Below are 22,706 nucleotides of genomic sequence, written 5' to 3'. Positions count from 1 at the left end.
GGAGAGTAGATATAATAAAAGGAGAATCAGATAGGATTCTCAAATTATGGGATGCTCCTTGTTGATTTAGTTAATGGCAGATTTGGATAGAGCCTTTGCTTTCTCGGGCATGGTTTGGAAATCATTCTGGATCAAGTATTTTGGCAGGGAGTCAATTTGGTCAGACACCAGGGAGGTGGCATCAATGTAAAAAATATGGGGGTTGAAAACTAAATTTAACTAATATAGGACAATCTGCATGGAGTTATGGTACCTCATGGATGTGTAAGTTTTATCAGGGGAAGCTTTCTGGGTTGGCCTTTCATTCTGAAACAGGTGTTCTAGGTACTGATGTACAGTCACATCATGGCAGACTAAGCCTATGATAACTTTTGTCAGAGATGTTCATGGTTATAAGTGACATAGGAGTGTGGTAAGAGGGGACAGACTTATTGCTTAATTCTCAGGATTCTATGAGGAGGCATTTTCCCTAAACTTCCTAGGCTCTTGCCCCATTCTCTTTTCCATGGATATAGAAGGAGTTATCTGATTGCTAGATTCTGAAGAACTGAGCATAAATGCAGAGCTCAGGCCCTTACAGTCTCTTCCTCCTGGAGTCTGCCTGCGAACATTTGGTTTTACTCTCCAAGGCCTTAGTTGTACAACAGCAGGCCCCATGAGATGAGGCTAGGTGGGCTAATTCTCAGACTGTAGCCACATATTTGAGCTATATCCTCCAATGTCAGTTTTATCAGCAATAAACATAAGTAGACAAGAAGTAGATTTTGGTGATTCAAATTATACCTGGATAAGTTTTTGATGAGACCAGGACATATGGCTATGGGCTTTCACTTTAGCAAGTGGGCCATGCAGGATTTGACTCAGGTGTTTATTATAGTTCACAGCAGTTTTATTCTCAAGCAAGTGGTTGCTTTCTGGGGCATGGTTTGGAAAGATGGGACTATTCTGTCAACACGGTATTGGCCCTGTTGACTTTAGTGGATAGTAGCCACAGTGTCGGAGTTACTGCTGTATGACCGTGAGCTTTGGGCTGAATAATGCCTTATAATTCAGAAAGCACTCATTATGGAAGCACCCACAGAAGAGTGGTGAATCTGATTAATAAACAAATGAAAAGTAAAAGGGAGCCCTTACAATGATGAAAATCTGTCCTCTCCTAGGTGAAATTGAAAAAGATAACAAACAAGTCATTGAAATTACTGCATACCTAAAGGATATACAAAGACATAGCAAAGTCTGTGTGTGTAGGATTTAGCCTTTAAAAATTGAATTTGTGTAGGGTATCCAGAAGGAATTGGAGTGGTGTGAAAAGAGGTTTCAGCTTTATTATCAGAACAGAAGCAATAGAAAAATAAAAACAAAATAATGGAAAACTGGCTGGTTACTTTTGAGAAAAGAAGGGATTTCCTTAGAGAAATACTGAGATCATATGAGATAGATTAGATAGATATGAAGCAGAAAATGGGATCTTGAAGACTGAGAGAAACAAATATTAAAAGGAAATGGGTAGGGGCACCTGGGTGGCTCAGTCGTTAAGCGTCTGCCTTCGGCTCAGGTCATGATTCCAGGGTCCTGGGATAGAGTCCCACATCGGGCTCCCTGCTCGGCGGGAAGCCTGCTTCTCCCTCTCCCACTCCTCCTGCTTGTGTTCCTGCTCTCACTATCTCTCTCTCTATCAAATAAATAAATAAAATCTTTAAAATAAATAAATAAATAAATAAATAAATAAATAAATAAATAAATAAATAAATAAAAGGAAATGGGTAGACCCAGGTCTGACTAAACTGAAAGAGGAAAGTAGAAAAGTAGATGTTTCAGCTATACTAAGTCAAACAATTGTGACTGGAACCTAAAGAAATCTAACCAAAGCAGAGTGACAGAATTTCAGTGAGCAATCTAGAATGAATCCCTGAGAGAGGGCAGGATCAGAGGAACAGAGGATGTGGCCTTTTAAAGCTGCGGATAAAAAGTCCAGAGTGACAGCAATTGGGAATTACAACTTGAAGAATAATGAACTACACCAAGGGTCCAGAAAATCTGGACAAATTTAAGGGTAGACGGCAGAAAACCAACACAAAAGATTTAAAGCATTCTTAGGTGAGTTTCAAAGTGATAAAATCATTAGAGGGAAATGGTACAGGTATTGCCTCGCCTTTGGGTAACATTCCAAAAATTTATAGAATCAGCATTTTAAAAAAAAATCCAGCGAAGACAAGACATATTAAAGGGGACATATTATAGGAAAAGGCATGCAGAATAATAAGAGATCAAGTCCAGGTTTGAGCCTGTGTAACTTCATGGGAATCTTCCTGGGTGGGATTATCCAACCCAGGAAGGTGGAGATGGATATGATTTGTTTAAATAGTAAAGGCTTTGAAAGACTCAGTACTTACTGATTTCATATCTCATATGGGAGATCTCACAGGACAACAGGGAAATATATTAGAAAAATATATATTTGTATCCAAAAGCAATGAAAAACAAAGCAAAACAAAAGGTACTAGTAAATAGTACTAGTTTTACATTGTTAAATAAAGAAATAGGGTTGCCCCTAAAATAGGGTTGCCAGATTCAGCAAATAAAAATAAAGGATGCTCTGATGATTAATTTTGTGTCAACCTGACTCTCAACCTAGCCACAGCACCTACATATGTGGTCAAACATTATTCTGGATGTTTCTGTGAGGGTGTTTTTAGATGAGATTGACATTTAAATTAGTGGACATTGAATAAAGCAGATGGCTGTCCATAATATGAGAGGGTCTCATCCAATCAATCGAATGCTTTTATAGAAAAAGATTGATCTCCTCTAAGTAAAAACAAATCTGTTGGCAGACGGCTTTTGGACTTGTCTTGCAATATTGGCTCCTCTCTGCATCTCCGGCCTACCAAACTACCCTGCAGATTTTGGACTAGTTGGCCTCTGTAAGCATGTGAGCCACTTCTTTTTTTTCCTATTTTTTTTAAATTTAGAAACACACACAAGGAGCGTGGTGAGGGTGGGAAGAGGTGCAGAGGAGAGGGAAAGAGAGAATCTTAAGCAGGCTCCATGCCCAGTATGTAGTCTTATATGGGGCTCAATCTCAGGACCCTGAGATCACAACCTGAGCAGAAATCAAGAGTTGGATGCTTAACCTACTGAGCCACCCAGGCACCCCAACATGTGAGTCAATTCTTTAGTAAATCATATATATACACATACAAACAAAGAGAGAGAGGTCTATATAGTGAGAGATCTATCTATTTAGATCTATAGATATAGATACCTATGTCTGTATCTATAATTGAATATAGTGGGTTTTTAAAATTTGTTTACTTACTTGAGAGAGAGAGAGAGCACGGTGGGAGGGGCAGAGGGAGAAAGAATCTCAGACTCTGTACTAAGTGGGGACGTGGAGGCCGTGGGAGGTGGAGAATATCTCACAACCTGAGCCAAAACCAAGAGTCAGATGCTTAACCGACTGAGCCACCCAGTTGCCCCAAGATACAGTGTTAAAAAAAGAAACAACAAGCTCAAAATGGAGCCTTTTCCCCCAACAATAGCAAACCAAGACTTTAAATACAGTTTCAACCTCTTCTAGGAATGTGAGCTTTTATCAATAGGTCTAAAATTTCCTGAGCAGCACTAATGAGGTAATCTGCATGATAAAAACCCTGCCATTCTCTTCCCTCCAAAAAAGAAGATGGGCCAACCCTTTCTTATCTTTTGCTAATAACCTCTTGCCCCACCCTCCTTCTTATAAAACCTTCCATTTTGTACAGTTCCTCAGAACATCTCTCTACTTGCTAGATGGGATGCTGCCCAATTCATGAATCACTTAGCAAAGCCAATTAGATCTTCAAATTTACTTGGTTGAATTTTGTTTTTAACAATAGATAGATAGATGGGTATCCTATTGTTTCTGTTTTTCTGGAAAACCCTAATACAGACACTCAGTTACATTTGAGTTTCAGATAAGGAATGAGTAATTTTAATATAAATGTGTCCTAAATATTGTCTGAGACATGTTTACACTAAAAAATTGTTACTTATCTGAATTCAAATTTAACCAGGTGTCTTATATTTTATCTGTCAACCTTACTCTAAAAGTTATAGAACAATAGAGGGAGATGAAGCACACTATGTGCCTATTTCACTTCTACAAAAAAGATACAGTAGAAAGAAATCCTACTCAAGGCCTATCTGGAACAGTCTAACGTGGAGGAAAGCAAGTTTCTCGGAAGAGCAGATATTTACCTTCCTTAGGTCCTTAGAGGCACATAATTCTCCATTAACAATGGGTGCTTTTGGTCAGGAACATGCTGAGGTTAATTCTTCAGATAAGACAGACAAAAATGACAGGACTAAGCAATTCCACAGCGATGGACATGGCAATGGCCACTAGGGTTCCAGGACCAAAGACACCTGCTCACCAGACTGTAAAAATCAGGCCATTAGACAGACTCACATTCAGTACGCTGCTGGCACTCAAAAGTTTGGAAATATTTTATGGGAAAGAAAGGCATTCTGATGACTAGGGTGTTCATCATTATAAATTTCTAAATTTTACAAAAAGGCAACACTATCTTAATAATAGCCTCTCTGAGAGGAGACTATATGTTTGGGTGACATATCATAAATGCATCAGGCCAAAATTAACATCTGAATCATAAAGTTCTCCCAGTTGAATTTAAATGCAGAAGTCATGGATTCTAGATAACTAGTAGAGCGGTGTGGCTAACTCCTTTACCTCCTTGCTCATATGTCATCCTTTGTATGACATCTATTCTATTCTCCCCACTTAAAATTGTTCCCAAATCTCTCTCTAGTCCTAAACCTTCATAACTTTGCTTGTATTTTTCTACAAATCACCCTCTAATGAATTTTTACTTATTTATTTTGTTTAATGTCTTTTTTCCCTAACTGTTGAGAATGGCAAAGTTTGCCATTTTTTTGTTTTTAAATTTTTGCTCACTATGTATCAAAAGCACCCAGAACAGGGAGAGAGGCAGAGGGCAGATACTCAATCAGTATTTGTTGAATAAATGGGTGAATTTAATCATATTGCAGAAGCTTTGATAATCATGTAGGACATTATTTGGGATGACAAGTAGAACATGAAATGAAGTGTCAAGACTGAAATCTATACTCCTTCTCCTCTCTGCCCTCAATGATTCCAGAAGGATCCGCGAAAGAGTAGCAGTTGATACCTGGGTAGAGACTGCCCTAATAAATTTCCCCCTAGTTGTCTAAGGGCTTAAAGTTTAAGCCCAGTAGCTTAAGAGATAAAAATTCTAGGGAACATTGTAAGTGGAGATTATTCCTATGCACTCATCTAATTTCTGTGTGGAGAAATTTCCCCAACATTCCTAACCTCTTTTTCATTTCTAACTCTTGTTAGGAAGTGCAGCAATTTACTTGATTCATAAATTTTGAAGAAGAATTAGGTATGTGTAGTTCAGTTCATTCCTCCCTCTTTCTTTGAGATGAAGCTTCTTCAGGAGATATGCTACCCTGATCTGTTCCTCAGTGCTATAAATTCTGTGAGAGAAATTCCCCATATGAAGAAGCCTGAGATTTTTCCTTACTGCTGTGGCTGAGTAAATAAGTATGCATACATCTGGAGTGTAGTATGAAGTAGAATATTGTTGCCAAACATCTTAGCTATGTCCCCCAATCTAGCATTTAAAAGTAATAAAAAAAACCGGATGCTTATCTCTGACATTTTGTCAATATCTGAATTGGTTCCAAAATTGTTCTAGAATACAGAAGTTATTTATTGGATGCCTTTAAACTCTAGTAAGTGTCATGACATGAATCAAATTGTATATTTTACAATTCATTCCTTTTTTGTAAATTTTTATTGAAGTAAATATATCAAATATTGTGCTTAATGCTAATAATAGATGAATAAGATGTGTCTGCTTGCCTTAAGCTACTTATAATCCAATGGGGAGGAAATAGACATGCAAGCAACGGGATAAAATACTGTGCTCTAAGCACTGCATTAACAATCTGTACAAAGTGTCCCAGGGACAGATAGAAGGGAGGTCCTGCCCTCTGCCAAGGAGGAGAAGAGAAGCTTTCGTAAGGAGGAATGAATTAGCAGGGTGGTCACCTCTGAAATGAGAGGAAGGATGTAGAAAGGGCTGAAATTTTAGTGAAAAATACTTTCAACAGATAACAGAACCAACTCTTAGCAAAAATATGTAGCAGATCAAGTTTGTTTTTCAAACTCCTCATCTATGTATTTGTTTTCTAAACTTTCCTTTTTTTCCTGGGCATCCAAAGATCTCTTGATGTTTGATTCCTTCTAATTCTTGAGGTCAGTGATCTAAAATCACTTTTATATTAAAGAGTTTTATTATTTGACTGGAGTTTCTCCTCAGAGGAATTTGCATTTTGAAAGAAGTCCAGTAGAGGTTCAAGCCTTAACACAAGTGAATGATATGCTAAGCCAGAGGTGCTACAAAAATAAGTGTTGAGACTCTTTTCTAAAATTGTATCCTGAGTAGAATCTTGGAAGAAGCTGTTTGTAGAGATAACTAAGCAAGCTGGCTTAAACCTATGGACTTTCCAGAGAAGAGCTTAAGACATATTTTTTTAAGTTATTTGCCTGGATTTCTATTCAAACTTTGAAAGCTCTCTAAAATACATCAACTCTATACTAAGTTTGCATGAACCTGATTTCAATTTTCTAATAAGTCTAAGAATGTTCAGGCTGTGAATCAAATTTATTCTAATCTCCCTTTAATCTTATTTTTACATCATGTCAAAATAGTCAATAACATGTATTAATTTCAGTTGTGATGATAAAATTCAACTGGATGTAACTTCAGTTTTTATTATGGCACTGTGTAATCACAATCTAAGATACTAATGCAAAGTGTAACATTTAGTAAGCTTTCCTAGCCAATGAGAAATCACTGACCACTTGTTTCTCTTGAGTCATCTTCTACTAAAATTGTATACATTATTGGCTTTGTTGTAAGACTTAAATGTTCAACTTAAAGATGGACCTAAGCAATGAAGCATAGGGAAAACTGGTCTCCTGGAATGGAGTTACTGAACAAAAAGAGATAATTAGAGGTGGGTAGGAATATGCAATTCAGCAACTCTGATATTTTAGGTACATGAATGCTAATTTATAATTCTTTAAACATACAAATATGTTATATGCATTTCTTTGTATGATATTTTACGCTTAAAAAATTTCAAGGATTAAGCAGAAGGTGAATCCTGAAGAACTAAAATGAGGACGAGTTATATAGAATGGAACAGAAGAAACGAGATGGTTTTTGGAGTCAAATTTAAGTTTGTATTCCAGCATTGGCACTTACTGGATGTGTGACATTGTATACATTACTTAACATGTCTGAGGTTCTATAGCCTCATCTATAAAATGTGACTAATAATTATTTAAGCTTGAAAGGGAGATGAAGAAGTGGGTCTCATTCCAAATCAGAAGGAAACTGAATGTTTAAGAAAATTAAAGGAAAAGCTGAAGATAATAGCAATACATACTACCCACAAACTATAGGGCTTGGGTAGGAAAAGAAGGCACTGAATTATATGTAATACCTTTGCCTTTAATATCAATGCCCAGATTCCTGATCGCTCAGGTAACATCTCTTCTATCCCTTATTCCCTTTCCCAACCTTAAAATCTTTTAGGATAGCTGAGTGAATATAGACAAATACATACTACAAGCAATAGTATGGGATATAGTGTTGAATAATTGTATGATAGGCCAAGTGGCAAATATATTATCTAAGATTACTTTTTAAAAATTTTTTATTGTTATGTTAATCACCATACATTACATCATCAGTTTTTGATGTACTAAATCAACCCTTTAAAGTGATTGGTGCAGTATAATAGTCCTAAGCTAATGAGTGCGTAGCATTTTCCTGGAATAAAGTAATGGTACACGGATAGAGATATAACATGATTTAGGCCAGTGAAATGATAGGGAACATTTTCCAAGAGCTTCCTGGAAGTTTTCTAGCATAAAGAGAAGTCCAGGAAAAGACAATAATTCTTCCTTTGTACATTGTCCATTCCATTGTTATGCATATTTGCAAGTTCTATAAGTGTATAGCCTGAGGATTTCATTAGATTTCTTTATTGAATATGATCTTCATTAGATTTCATCTCCATCCCCCAATGCGTAAGTCCCTAACCAAATGAGTGAAATGACAGTAGCACCAGGTCACCAACATCACAGCTGAGTCACTGCAACAACCTGGTAAAGGGATCTAGTATAGACCTGAAATGAGGTCATGTAGAGAAAGGGTAACCTCAGGATATTTTAAAATAAAACATCCCACTTCTGCATTTAATGTTCCATAGTTCTTTATCTTGTTTATCATACGTCATCCAAGGCTTGATTAGTTTTCAATCCTTGATTCATTAACACTTATTTATTTTATAATTCTTAACAAGGGTGGTTTATCACCTTTCTGAAGAAGGAAACTAAAACAGGAAACAATATGTCAAAAAAAAAAGGGATAGCTTAAAAGCAAGAATAATCACAGCAAAAGTGACAGCTGACAACTTGATATGGAGGGAAGCACAGATGGAATTCTATTACCACACTTTACAGTAATGGGTGTTTATAAAACTGTCCTTGAATCATCAGGAGAAGGTTAAATCATGTTCAATAATTTCTAACATGAAGACAAGAACATGACTAATCATGATTTTCACCAAACTGGTTAATAGAAGAATATTTTGACATTTGGAAAAGTAGCATTCAGTTATTTGAAAACAATATAATTTTAAGTTTCATCTCCTGATAATATCAAATATATTGTTTGCAATGCAAAGTATAATATCATTGCCATAAGGATAGAATTATGTTATTAGGAATTTAAATTCTATAAAAAGGTCAGAGAGAAAAGGAACCTCTTCAGTAAATTTTTCTTATTATTCAGAAACTCAATAGATAAGCTTTGTGGAATTTTAGTTTCCATAATATTGACTCAGCTTAATTCTGAGGAAAGATTACACCTTCATAAATATTTCTCTATATAAAAACAAATGATTTTTAAAAAGATTTTAGGTATTTATTTGAAAGGGAGCAAGAGAGCGGCAGAGGGAGAGGGAGAAGTAGGCTCCCCACTGAGCAGGGAGCTGGATCCCAGGATCCCAAGATCAGGACCTGAGCCGAGGGCAGACACTTAATCGACTGAGCCACCCAGTCATCCAACAATAGTGTCTTTTTTAAGCAGGTCACAATCATAACTATGCTACCAAGAGTTTCTTAGCTATTAGAAACTAAATTGTTAAAAAAAAAAACCACACACACACATTATGGGGTGCCTGGGTGGCTCAGTCATTGAGCGCCTGCCTTCGGCTCGGATCATGATCCTGGGGTCCTGGGATCGAGCCCCACATCGGGATACTGGCTCGTCAGGAAGCCTGCTTCTCCCTCTCCCACTCCCCCTGCTTGTGTTCCCTCTCTCGGTGTGTCTCTCTCTGTCAAATACATAAATAAAATCTTAAAAAAAAAACAAAAAAAATTATAACAAAGCTAAACTAAAGAGGAAGTATATATAGCTTAAAGTTATAGGGAAAGCCTAAGAAAATATAAATTTGTAAAAAATAAATTGAAGATTGGTATATTCTCTTGATGAACTGACCCTTTTATCATTATGGAATGACTTTCTTCATTATGTTTTACTTTGAACTTAATTTTCCTGATATAAATACAGTCACTCTAGCTTTCATTTACATAGTGTGATATATCTACTTTTTTATCCTTTTATATTTAATCTTCCTGCATCTTTACATTTAAAGAAATTTTTATAGGCTGCACATGATGTCTTGCCTTTTTATCCTTTATCCTTGCCTTTAATCTGACAAGATCTGCCTTTTAATTTACACCCTTTATAATTAATGCAATTATTGATATCCTAAGGCTTAAGTCTGCCACTTTATTATTTTCTGTTCGTTCCTTTGGTTTCTCATTCCTCTGTTTCTTTTTTCTTGTCTTCCTGCGGGTTATTTGGATATTTCTTAGCTCAATTTTTATTTATTTATAGTTTGTAATTTATTTTTAATCATTTATAATTATTTGAGTATATCATATTGTATAATTTTCTTAGTGGTTGCTCTGGATATTAAAACATACTTATGTAACTTCCCACAATCTACTGGGTTCAATATCATTACCACTTAAAGTGAAGTAGAGAAACCTTACTTACATTTAGGTCCCTTTACTCTCCCCACTTTATATATGTACTTATCTTAATTATTTCTTCTACATATATTGGGTACATTATCAAGTTTTGTTATAATTTTTGCTTCAACTATAAAATACAAGATTAAAAAGAAGTCCTATTATGTTTAGTTCTATTTCTATCCATTCTGTTGTTCTCTTTCACCATTACTTGAATTTCTGTTCCTTTGTAGGTAAAGGGCTAAGTCTTTATTTCTCTCTGGCTGTTTATAAGATTTTCTTCTCTATCTTTAGTTTTCAGAAGTTTAATTATGACATATCTTGTTGGAGATATTTTAGGGTTTATCATATTAGGAGTTCATCTAGCCTCCAGAATATCTAAATTTATGTCTTTTACCAATTTGGGGATGTTTACAACCAATACTTCTTCAAATACTTTTTTTCAAATGCTCTTTCTCTTCTCTTTCTGAGACTCTAATGATAATATTAGATCTTTTGTTATTTTTACACAAATTCTTGAAATTCTGTTCATTTTTCTTAAGTCTATTATTCTCTTTGTTGTTTAGATTGAGTAAATTTGAATAATCTGTCTTCCTGCTCACTTACTCTATTCTTGGCCGTTTTCACTCTACTCTTAAGTCTATTCAGCAAGATTTTTATTTTGGTCTTTAAATTCTTCAGTTATATAATTTCCATTTTTTAATAACTTTTACTTCTTTGCTGAAATTTTCAATTTTTTTCACTTGTGTCAAGGGATTATGTAATTGTTTATTGAAGCATTTTTGTAATGCCTGCTTCAATTCCTTGTCAGATTATTCCAACATCTGATTCATTTTAGTATTGGTGTCAGATAATTGTCATTTCTCATTCAGATTATGGTTTTTCTTAGTTCTTGATAGAATGATATAATACCATTTTTATCTTTTTTTAAAGATTTTATTTATTTCTTTGAGAGAGAGCGAGAAAGAGAGCAAGAGTTGGGGGTAGAGGGAGAGGGAGAAGCAGACTCCCTGCTGAGCAGGGAGCCCGATGCAGGCTCTATCCCAGGACCTGGAGATCATGACCTGAACCGAAGGCAGATGCTTAACCACTGGGCCACCCAGATGCCTCAATATCATTTTTATCTTACAAATACATAATAATACTATTGGTATAATACAATTTTCAATTGTATCTTGGACATTTTGGTTATTACATTAGGAGACTCTTGAACCTATAAGAATCTTCTACTTTTACCAGGCACTTATCCTGTTTAGATGAGCATATAGATTCTGGCCTACTTTTGTAGGCTTTAGTTACAATGACAGTTTTCTAATTCCTTGTAATGCTAATGCTATTCTGGTCTGCTTTATTCTTCTGGCACTATTGGGCTATTGCGCAAACCCTACTGGTGATATCTGCCAGAGTGAAAGTGCCTTTCTGGTCTCCCTAATGTACTGAGTTACTTTCTGGGAAGGCACAGAAACTACTGGGTCTGGGTCTTCTTATGCCACTGGGTGGAAGATAGGGAGACACAGGGTTTCACTGACACCATTGTTAGTACTGGATAGGTCTGTGTGCCAGGGAAAGTAGGGTTGGATGGATGGGGCCTTATTGATCTGTTACTGCAGGTGGATTAAACTGCCTGTCAACTGGGATTTTAGAATAAAGGTTAGGGCTCTCTACAAGGTATCTATTGGGCCTCTCCTATCCCATTCCTTTGGACTGGAAGAGCAGGCTTTTCTTGATGATGATGATGATGATCAGTGTCTTTTGACAGTGCCAGTTTTCAATTATCTCTTGTGACATATCCAGGGATATATGGATAAAAAGAAATACCAAATACCAAAATAATACACAATGTTTTCTTTCCTCAATTACTGAAGTCCCAGCCAGTTTGCCTTCTTCTTTTAAGCTTTCAGAGTCCTTTCATCATGGTCCACTGAATAATTTTCAGGGTATTCAGTTGCATTGTGAAGGAAAGAACAAGGAAAATGAGTTCATGACATCTGTTTTAAAATAAAAAAACTGTCCTTCCATTCTTCCTTCCTCCCTACCTTCCTTTCCTCCTTCCTCACGTCCTTCATTTCTCTCTCTCTGTTTCTCTGTTTCTAATCCTTTCTCTCTTCTTCCCCTCTTTTTCTTTCTTTCAAGCAGATTCCTATGGTGCACTTTTATTTTAAAAGTTAAGTAATTAATTTCTTCACTCTTCTGAAATATTTGTTAAATATCTCCCAAGTTCCAGGCACTACACTATGTGTTGCTGATGTAATGGTAAATAAGACAGATATCTTACTTGTCAAAAAGCTGATAGTGTAATTTAAAAATATTTCTCTGGATGTGTCTGGATGCAGATCTCATTTAAGTGATGGTATAGTACACTGTAAGACATTTTAATATGCGGTCACATATTTTTACTACCTTGAAGTATATTCAAGTAAGTCTTTGATGATTTTTTCCTTTGAATCAGTTTGATTTCTTTCTCAGAACAAATTGTAAATCTTAGGTTGGATTCCCACTTTTTTATTTCTCCACATTTGTCATTATTCCCCTTTACCTTTTTTTGTTTTGGTTATATTTCCTTTGTATTCATGGGTTTTCTATATTTGTTCTTCAAATATCTTATATTTTTACAATGTTAATTCTTCTTTGACTGACTCCAGTGAAGATTTTGTCTGCTTTTCATGTTTAAGTTTTTTGTAATACCTTTTCTCATCAATGTTGATTTTTATTTCTTTTGCTTTTTGGAAAAAGATGCCATTTTTTCCTTATTGTTTACTTTGCCATTATTTTATAGAGTATTCATCTTCTTGTGATTATTAAAAATTTCATACAACTTTCTAATTTTTTTTTGTTTCTACATTCAATATTTTACAGAAGTATACTCTTCCTTTTAGGGTAATTTTTGTCATTCTTGTTGTTCTGTGATTCCATATCATTTAAAAATATGTATATTCTGTTCCTCTATTAGTGAATATGTTCAGGAATTAAAAGAAAGCCCATGTAGTTGGAATACAGAGTAAGAGAATAGAGTATGAGATGAAGCTGAAGGGGTGGGTACAAGTTAGACTCTTTAAGGTGCTATAAACTATAGTAAGGCTTTTGTCTTTTTTGAATGAACAATGGAAAGCCATAGGATCATTTTAAAATGAAAAGTTTTCAGAACACTATGTAGGAACACAACTTATAGGAGTATCTGGAAGAATCTTAAAATCTTTGCAGAGGAGATGATTTGTGAACAGATTCATAACATTTTCAGAAGGTAAAATTAAGAAGTCTTGAGATTATGGTGGATATAAGAGGAAAAGGAGAAGATATGAAAAATCACTCCTAGATTTGTGTCTTTCAAACTTGGATGGTTAAGAATGTATAACATTCAGACAAAAAAAGGAAAAAAAGAAACAGTGGAAGATGTTCAGGTTTGAGGAAAAGAACATGGATTTGAAGACTTTGAGGTACTTTTAAGACAACGAAGATGATGTATCAAGTAGACATTTGAATATATGGAGAGAAGTCTGGGTTGGAGGTATCAATTTGTGAGACATCTGATTATAGGAATAACTGATGCTGTGGGTGTAATGAGATTGTTCATGGAATGAATACATTTGGAAGAAGAAGACTTCAAACAGTATTCAGAAATTTTAATATGTAATGGCTGGAAAGAACAAGTTGAATAACCAGAGAGATGGAGGAAAATCAGAAGATTATTATATTATGATAGCCAAAAAATTAGAAGATTTTCAAAAGGAAGAAATAATCAACAGTATTGATTCTTACTCAGGATTTAAATGAAAAGAGCATTACAAAAATTGCCTGGTGGATTTAGCAAGTGGAAGGCAGAATTGTAAGATGGCCCATGATCATCATACCCTCAAGTGCTCAAGTCCTGTATAATCCCCTCTCCTTGGATGGGGGTAGGATCTGTGACTTGCATTTAGCCAACAAAAGATGGAAAAGGTAATAGTGCAGGTAAGGCCCCAAATCAGTTGATTGTGAATTAAATGAAAGTAGATTTTCTTGAGTGAGCCTGGTTCAATCAGCTGAAAGCCCTTAAAACATGGACAGAGCCTTCCCTGAGGACAGGGTCTCCTTATTGTCTCAATGAAGTTAGCAGCCATATTGAGAATGTACATATAGCAAAGGAACTGTAGGAGGCCTCTAACACCTAAAGGTGGCCTCCAGCTAGAAGTCAGCAAAAAGCAGGGTTTTGGGTCATAAAACCGTAAGGAAACAAATTCTTCCAACAGCCCGAGTAAGCTCAGAAATAGATGTTTCCTCAATTGAGCTCATGGTGAGACTTTACCTGGTAAGATCCTGAAGCAGAGAACCTGGCTAAACCCAGGCTGGACTACCAAACCACAGAAACTGCAAGATAATAAATGAGTGCTGTCTTAGCCACTAAGTTTGTATAATTTGTTACATGGCAATAGAAAACAAATAATAGCAACACAAAACGATTTTTGGTGGTCTGAATGAAAGCTGTTTCAGTCTAGATTCCATGGGTTTGGAGGAGTGAGTTGGAGAGAGTAGATGACTCTTTACAGAGGCTTACCTAGGAATTAAACAAGAATGTAGTGTTATAGCTGAATGGGGCTGTGGTTTGGAGGACAAAATTTATATATTTGTTTTTTTTAATGGGATGTAACTTGAGTATGTTTCAAAGTCTGTCTTTTATAGGAAGCAATTTATTTTTACTGAAAGTTCGTTTGACTATGCTAGATGTAGAATAGCAAGATATAATTCACATGAACTAATTGGTTAAGAGCTATGTCTGGTGACCTAATGTTGATCTTCACATTGAAAATACTGCAGAAAAGTATAAGATTATAAAAGAGAGCAGGATGAATTATGCTACTTAGCAAAAATCTTCTGTATGCAATATCTCCAAATGAAAGAGTTCTCTCCTTGCATCTGAAGGAGTGAAGTTTTACTATTCCAATGCTCAGTAAAGGGAAGCTACTACCATTTGGCTTTCTATGATGGTTTTCTAAGGTGGCAGCTTTCCATGGGAATTGACCCAGTAAGTCTTGGTCAAGATCCCACATGGAATTTGTAGAATAACAAAGAAAGAACCATGCCATTGTATGAGAAAATTACTACCTAACATGAATTACTATCTAACACTATTGCAATAACTTCAGATTTATGTCATTTGTGTACAACCTGTTGCTTGCTATGCATTGTTGTTTTTAAAAATAGTGGTGGTAATTTCTACTAATTTCCATTTCTGTGATCAGAAACATGATTTATTATCTTCACACAAATACTTAATTTGGAATAAGAAGAACAATAATAACAAGTGAAAAGAAAGGTAGAAGAAAGAAAAGAAAAGTTGCTATGGACCAGGTTCTACACCAAGTACTTGCTACAGGCATACCTCATTTTATTGCACGTCATTTTATTATGCTTCACAGATAATTGCATTTTTACAAATTAAAGGTTTGTGTCAAGCTAGTCTATCTGCATCATCTTTCAAACAATATTTGCTCATTTCACGTCTCTGTCACATTTTGGTAATTCTCACAGTATTTCAAACTTTTTCATTACTATTATATCTGTTATGGTTATCTGAGATCAGTGCTCTTTGATGCTGCTATTATAATTGTTTCAGGGAGCCACAAACTGTGTCCGTATAGTATAGCAAGTTTACTCAGTAAGTGTACATGTTCTGACTGCTTCGCCAACCACCATCTTTCTCTCTCTCTCCCCAGGCTTCCCTATTCCCTGAGATACAACAATATTGAAATTAGGTCAGTTAATAACCCTGTCATAGCCTCTAAGTGTTTAAGTGAACAGAAGAATCTTATGTCTCTCATTTTAGATCAAAGGCTAGAAATAATTAAGCTCAATGAGGAAGGAATGTGAAAAGCCAAGATAGGCTGAAAGCTAGGCCTCTAGTGCCAAACAGTAAGCTAGGTTGTAAATGCAAAGGAAAAGTTCTTGAAGGAAATTAAAAGTGTTATTCCAGTGAACACATGAATGATAAGAAAGTACCCTAATTGCTGATATGGATAAAGTTTTCATGGTTTGGATAGATCAAACCAGCCCCAACATTCCCTTAAGCCAAAGCCTAATCCAGAGCCAGGCCCTAACTCTCTTCAAGTCTCTGAAGGCTGAGAGAAGTGAGGAAGCTGCAGAAGAAAAGTCTGAAGCTAGCAGAGGTTGGTACATGAGGCTTAAGGAAAGAAGCTGTTTTCATAATATAAAAGTGCAAGGTGAAGCAATAAGTACTGATGTAGAACTGTAGCAAGTTACCCAGAAGATCTAGCTAAAATAATTAATGAAGGTGGCTAAACTAAACAACAGATTTTTAATGTGGATAAAACAGTCTTTTTATTTTTTTGGAAGATTTTGTTCATTTATTTGAGAGAGAGAGAGAGAACAGGGGGAGGAGCAGAGGGAGAGGGACAAGCAGACTCTGTGCTGAGTGCAGAGCCCAACGAGTGTCTAGATCTCAGGACCCTGAGATCAAGACCTGAGCCGAAATCAAGAGTCAAAGCTTAACCTAATGAGCCATCCAGGCACCCCTAAAACAGCCTTCTATTGGAAGAAGATGCCATGTAGGGCTTTCCTGGCTAGAGAGGAGAAGTCAATACTTGGCTTCAAAGCTTCAAAGAACAGGTTGATTCTCCTGTTAGGGACTAATGCAGCTGGTGACTTTTAAGTTGAAATCAATGCTCAATGACCATTCCAAAAGTCCTAGAAGAATTATGCTAAATCTACTCTGCCTATGTTCTATAAATGGAACAAAGCCTGGATGACAGCACATCATTTTATAGCACAGTTTACTGGATATTTTAAGCCCACTGTTGAGAACTACTGCTTAGAAAAAAAATTCCTTTCAAAATATCACTGCTCATTGACAATACACTTAGTCACTGAAGATCTCTGAAGAGCTATATAGATTAAGATTAAGCTATATAGATGTAGATATAGATTAAGAATAAGATTCATGTTGTCTTGATGCCTGCTAACACAACATTCATGCTACAGTCCGTGGATCGAGGAATCATTTAGACTTTAAAGTTATTACTTAGAAAATACATTTTGTAAGATTATAGCTGCCATCGGCAGTGATTTCTCTGATGGATCTGGGCAAAGTCAATTGAAAACCTCTGGAGAGGATTCAACATTCTAGATGCCATTAAGAAAATTTGTGATTCAAGGGAAGAGGTCAAAATGTCAACTTTAACAGGAGTTTGGAAGAAGTTCATTCTAGCCCTCATGGATGACTTTGAGGGATTCAAGCCTTCAGTGGAGGAAGTAACTGCAGATGTGGTGTAAACAGCAAGAGCATTAGAATTAGAAATGGCGCTTGAGGATGTGACTGAATCTCTGTAATCTCATGATCACACCTTAACAGATAAGAAGTTGCTTCTTAGGATGAGCTAAGAGCATGGTTTTTTGAGATGGAATCTACTGGTGAAGATGCTGTGGAGACTGTTGAAATGACAACAAAGGATTTAGAATATTACATAAAGTTGGCTGATAAAGCAGCAGTAGGGTTTGAGAGGACTGACTGCAATTTTGAAATAAGTTCTACTGTGGGTAAAATGCTATCAAACAGCATTGTAGGCTACAGAGAAATGGTTCGTGAAAAGAAAAGTCAATCAATGTGGCAAAATTTTTTGTCGTCTTATTTTAAGAAATTTCCATGGCCACTCCAACCTTCAGCAACCAACACCCTGACCAGTCAGCAGTCATCAACATTGAGACAAGATCTTCCACCAGCAAAAAGATTACAACTCACTGAAAGTTCAGATGACAGTTTGCATTTTTTAACAACAAAGTATTTTTTATTAGGGTATGTACATCACTTTGTTAAACATAATGTTAGTGCACACTTGACAGACTACAGTATAGTATAAACATAACTTTTAATATGCACTAGAAAACCAAAAAAGTTCATTTGATTCATTTATGGCAATATTTTCTTTATGGTATTTCCATTGTCTGGAACCAATCCTGCAATATCTCCATATAAATATCTCCCTTAAATTCTCAAAACAACCCTACAAGGTAGACTCAATCATTATCCTCATTTTTCAGATAAGTAATGGAGTCTTAGATTAAAAAAATAATACCCTGTTTCCTGCAGCTGGTCACATCAAGTGTCACATTAGAGAATAAACCCTCTGTGTGACTCTAAAATTAATGTCTTAATTAACTAATGTGATATGCTGCTTCCGTTCTGAAAAAGAGGCTTCTTACTTAGGGAATTAACACTGGTCTGTAACAAGGCAAGAGGAACTGCTCATTATACTAACAAGGGATAATGAAGACTTCTCTGAAAGAGAATAACATTTTATAAGTTTCTTATTTCTCATTATGTCTTCCCATGTTCAATAATTTAGTCAATGCAACTGAGTTCTTATAATGATATTTGAAAAATTGCCCTGACTGCCACAGTCCAGTTCATGAGGACTTGCTTGTTATAATACCAGCATCAGTTATGTTATGTACCTTAATTAAACAGCAATAAGACCTAACTCTAAAATATGCCTACCTTTATTAGTCTTTTGTATCCATGGTGATTTAGTATCATCTGCAGTCAGTTATTTGACTTAGGCTAGAGGTTTTCAAATTTAAGCTTGCATCAGAATGTCCTGCAGGGTTTACATAGATTACTTCACCCAACTCTCAGAGGTCTTGATTCAGTAGATATGGGTTACAGCTTTTAAAATTTGCATTTCTAACAAGTTCCTAGATGCTGCTACTGTGGCTGATCTGAAGAGCACACTTTGAGAACCAATGGCCCAGAACTTGGCTTAAACCCTTTCCTGTAAAGAATCAGGTAAATACTTTTAGCCTTCTGGGCCATATAGTCTCTGTCATAACTATTCAACTTTTCCTCTGTAATATGAAAGCAGACATACACAATACCTAAATAAATAAGAGATGGCTATGTTTCAATAAAATTTTATTTACAGAAACAGGTGTCAGGCTGGATTTGGTCAATGGACCCAGTGGTCAACCTCCAGCCTAGACTAAGTCAGTTTTAAAAAATCACTTTATCTATATTAAATAGCAATTCTGAGAGAATCAATGATAGATTTACTCACAAAAATCCCTTATAAATTTTAAAATAAAATCTGAAGAAGTATACCAGAGACTAAGCTATTGTGTTAAACCAGCATAGAGGAGAAATCCCAGAGCTTCCCTATGAATCCAATAAAAAAGCAGTACTTTTGTGCAAGAGTCTACATCTTATAGTTTTAGTTTTATGATGCCCAGAACTCAATCTTCATTTTCAAATTTTAGTTTTAACTGGGTATTGTTTATAGTGTTAGAAGCTGTAAATCTATTAATTAAAAGAAAACCAACGTTAAAAATAAAAAGAAAAAACACTATACTGAATGACATAGATGATAATCAGGTTGTCTATTAACTTTGTAATAAAACAAAATAGAATGAAAACACTCTACTTGTCATGAGTGTGCCCAGCTTTAATGTACTTTGTCTTTACTCAGAACGGTGTACGTCAAACTAATGTAAAATGCCAATATAATCTTAAAAGTCTATTAAGCTATATATGCCAATAAACCCACTGCATTAACTCTATCCTTATAAAATGTAAGTTTCTGTAAAAGGACAAAATTCACATACATTTTTGCCATAATAGAATGTGATTTAGTTCCCTGAAGATAATTATTTGCAAACAGCATGAGGAAAGTTAGTATTATTGGTCATCTTATAAACTTAAAATACAGATATTATGTCAAATGTCTCCAACAATGCTACAGACTAGAAATATTAAAATAAAGTCCTGGTAGACAATTACATATTCTAATATTTACTGATTTGCAGATGGAATAAAATGACTTTATGGTAAGATATATGACTTCCATCTTTCAAAATCTTCTCCTAAATTTGATTAATCAAATGTTTCTTTTTGACCCATAGCTTTATGTTTACCGTTAAATATTTATTCTTCAGTCTAATGCAGTGGTTTTCAGAGTTCTCAGGTTTAAAAAAAAATGTTGAAAGAGTGTTATGGTCAAATGAAAGTGGAATCTATTGATTTTAAACACATTTCAAAAGTTTCTTTTACTTCAGGACTCCTCAGAAACATTAATATTCATGGTAGGAAGATATGGTAGATTATGTGGCATTTTCCAACCTTATTTGAACATGGACCTCAATTATCAGTAGAACTTCTTGAAGTACAAGACAAACACTTAAGAAAACAATGTTCCTAGTGTCTGAATCCAGGTATCATTTAGTCATATGTTTTTAAAAAATAAATTCCATTTAATTCAACAAATATTTGTTAAGTACTTCTATCATTTGACTAATCACTTAAAAGTTAATCCTTTATTTTAAATGTTACTCACCAAAATCTATCTAGAGCATATCTTAATCCTATTAAACATACTTACACTCTTCTTCAGGCCTCTTCCGAAGTGCTGCACGAACTTCTTTACAAGGACTTCTCTGATATTGTGGGGGATTCCTTCCCCTTATTAGATTCTCCATCCTGTAAGAGAGAACCAAAACTAAATTTTAATACCAAAATCTTGATAAATTTTGACTCTTTAAATGGTCTATATCAAGAGTCAATAATTCAGGAACCCACTGAGGTTCAGTAGATAACACTATTCAGTATCTAGCAAGGAATAAGACAGTAAGAGTGGCAGGGAATGTGGTAAACTGGAGAGTGACTTTTCCAAGGAGTTCTAAATTTTCTTTTTTAAGTTTGTCTCTCTCTCTCTCTTATTTTTTTTAATTATGTTATGTTAATCACCATACATTACATCATTAGTTTTTGATGTAGTGTTCCATGAGAAGGAGTTCTAAATTAAAAAAAAAAAGTTAAAAACACCACATGGACAAAATTCATATGCTCATTCTCCAATTAGAGATTGTTATGAACTGAATGTTTGTGTCTGTGTCCCCCATCTCCAAATTCATATGTTGAAGCTCTAATCCCCAGTGTAATAAAGCTCAGTTACTATCAACATTAGCGATGCTGACACCATAGCAATGTTGACAACTAGAAAATAACAATAAGTGGATCAAATGCAACTTGAGTTAGCATATTTTTTTTTAAAGATTTTATTTATTTATTTGACAGAGAGAGACACAGTGAGAGAGGGAACACCAGCAGGGGCAGTGGGAGAGGGAGAAGCAGGCTTCCCGTGGATCAGGGAGCCTGATGTGGGGCTCGATCCCAGGACGCCGGGATCATGACCTGAGCCAAAGGCAGACGCCTAATGACTGAGCCACCCAGGTACCCCTTGAGTTAGTATATTTTATAGTACATTCTTTGTGGTATTTTTTGGTTTCAGTAAACTTTACAGTTTTGTGCCACCAATACATAATCTACTCATTTTGATAACCTAAAAACTACTGAGAGTAGTCAGAAATATAAAGGAAAAGTAATAAATAATAAAAAGTTTCCTTTTTGTATTTCTGACTACTGATGATGTGAAATTGATTCCATGTAACTATGCTTGTTTTCATATAACAAGTTAGAAAGCACTACTAGGACTCCAGGAGAATTTTACTTATATGGTTGCAATTGGAATCAAATATCTGCAAATCAACTCCCACAGGAATTGTGGTGCCCAAAGCTTTCATTCTGAACACTCACAAGCAGATCTGCAGATCACATGCAGTGAAGTATGGCTTAAATATGATGAGTCTAGGTTCTAGAATCAGACTGCCTAGGTTCAAACTCCCATTTTGTCTCTTAAAGGATGATTTTATAGAATGATACCTACTTTTGTCCCTTACTTTTTTCATCAGTAAATGGGGAAAACATAAGCCATCTCATAGGACTGTTATGAGGATCAAATATGTTAATACATGTAAAATGCTTTACATTGTGTCCATCACAATTTGAGAGTTCAACAAATGTAGCTATTATTTATCATAATTATCCCAAATAAAAATGAAATCATATACTAAAATTTTAAATGTCCGGTATGTTAGGAAAAGTATGAAAACTGGCCTTTATTCAATAAAGGAAAAGAACAGACAGCAGTGTGAGAAAAAAAAAATTCTGGCTAAATAAATGCTCTGGTTATTAGAAAAACACAAAACATCCATGCACATGAATTGCCAATTTTCAGAAATAAAGAACTTAATAAAGTATACTTCATTTTATTTAATAAGATTTAAGATTTACTATATGTTAATCTTTCAAGGATACTAAGATGGTTAAAGGGAGTTATCCTCATGAATTAACTAAAGTGTTACATAATGTATTCTTTCTTAGAGAATTTAGAAGATATTTCACAATTGTATAGTGCCCTTTGACTTTAGCAACAACAATAAATATATTTTATAATGTATTAGCATTTATCATTTATTACGTTTTGTCTTTACACAAACTCCTGAAAGATCATTTTGAAGATGAGGAAACTAAGGCTCAGAAATGTTCAGTGACCTGTTCATGGCCACACATGAAATAAAAGGCTCAACTGAGATTTAATCAAGATTCTCTGACTTTTCATCTTTTTCTTATTGTTTCTTAATCTATTGTTTCCATGAGTTTTTGATTATTATAATTCCACTAGGAGACTGATACTTGAGATTCTACTGTGTAATGAATAATTAATGA

At 35.2% G+C, this 22,706-nt stretch overlaps 1 protein-coding gene across 2 annotated transcripts in view; it reads right to left on the bottom strand.

Annotated features, from left to right (window-relative positions):
• Positions 1 to 20,623, bottom strand: part of LRRC7 (leucine rich repeat containing 7) — a 410,462-nt gene extending 389,839 nt beyond the window's left edge. The window contains exon 1 of one of the 2 annotated variants that reach the window (XM_044914052.1): positions 20,521 to 20,623. In XM_044914052.1, the coding sequence (XP_044769987.1) occupies positions 20,521 to 20,617 (97 nt within the window). In that variant the 5' untranslated portion in view covers positions 20,618 to 20,623. The remainder of the gene's footprint in view (positions 1 to 20,520) is intronic. The other variant, XM_044914051.1, reaches the window with a different exon arrangement.
• Positions 20,624 to 22,706: the final 2,083 nt, after the last annotated feature.

This window comes from Neomonachus schauinslandi, chromosome 4 (genome assembly GCF_002201575.2).
Source record: "Neomonachus schauinslandi chromosome 4, ASM220157v2, whole genome shotgun sequence".
Lineage (NCBI taxonomy): Eukaryota > Metazoa > Chordata > Mammalia > Carnivora > Phocidae > Neomonachus > Neomonachus schauinslandi.
The sequence above is the reverse complement of the archived record's forward strand: the minus strand, read 5'-3'. Positions and strand labels throughout refer to the sequence as shown.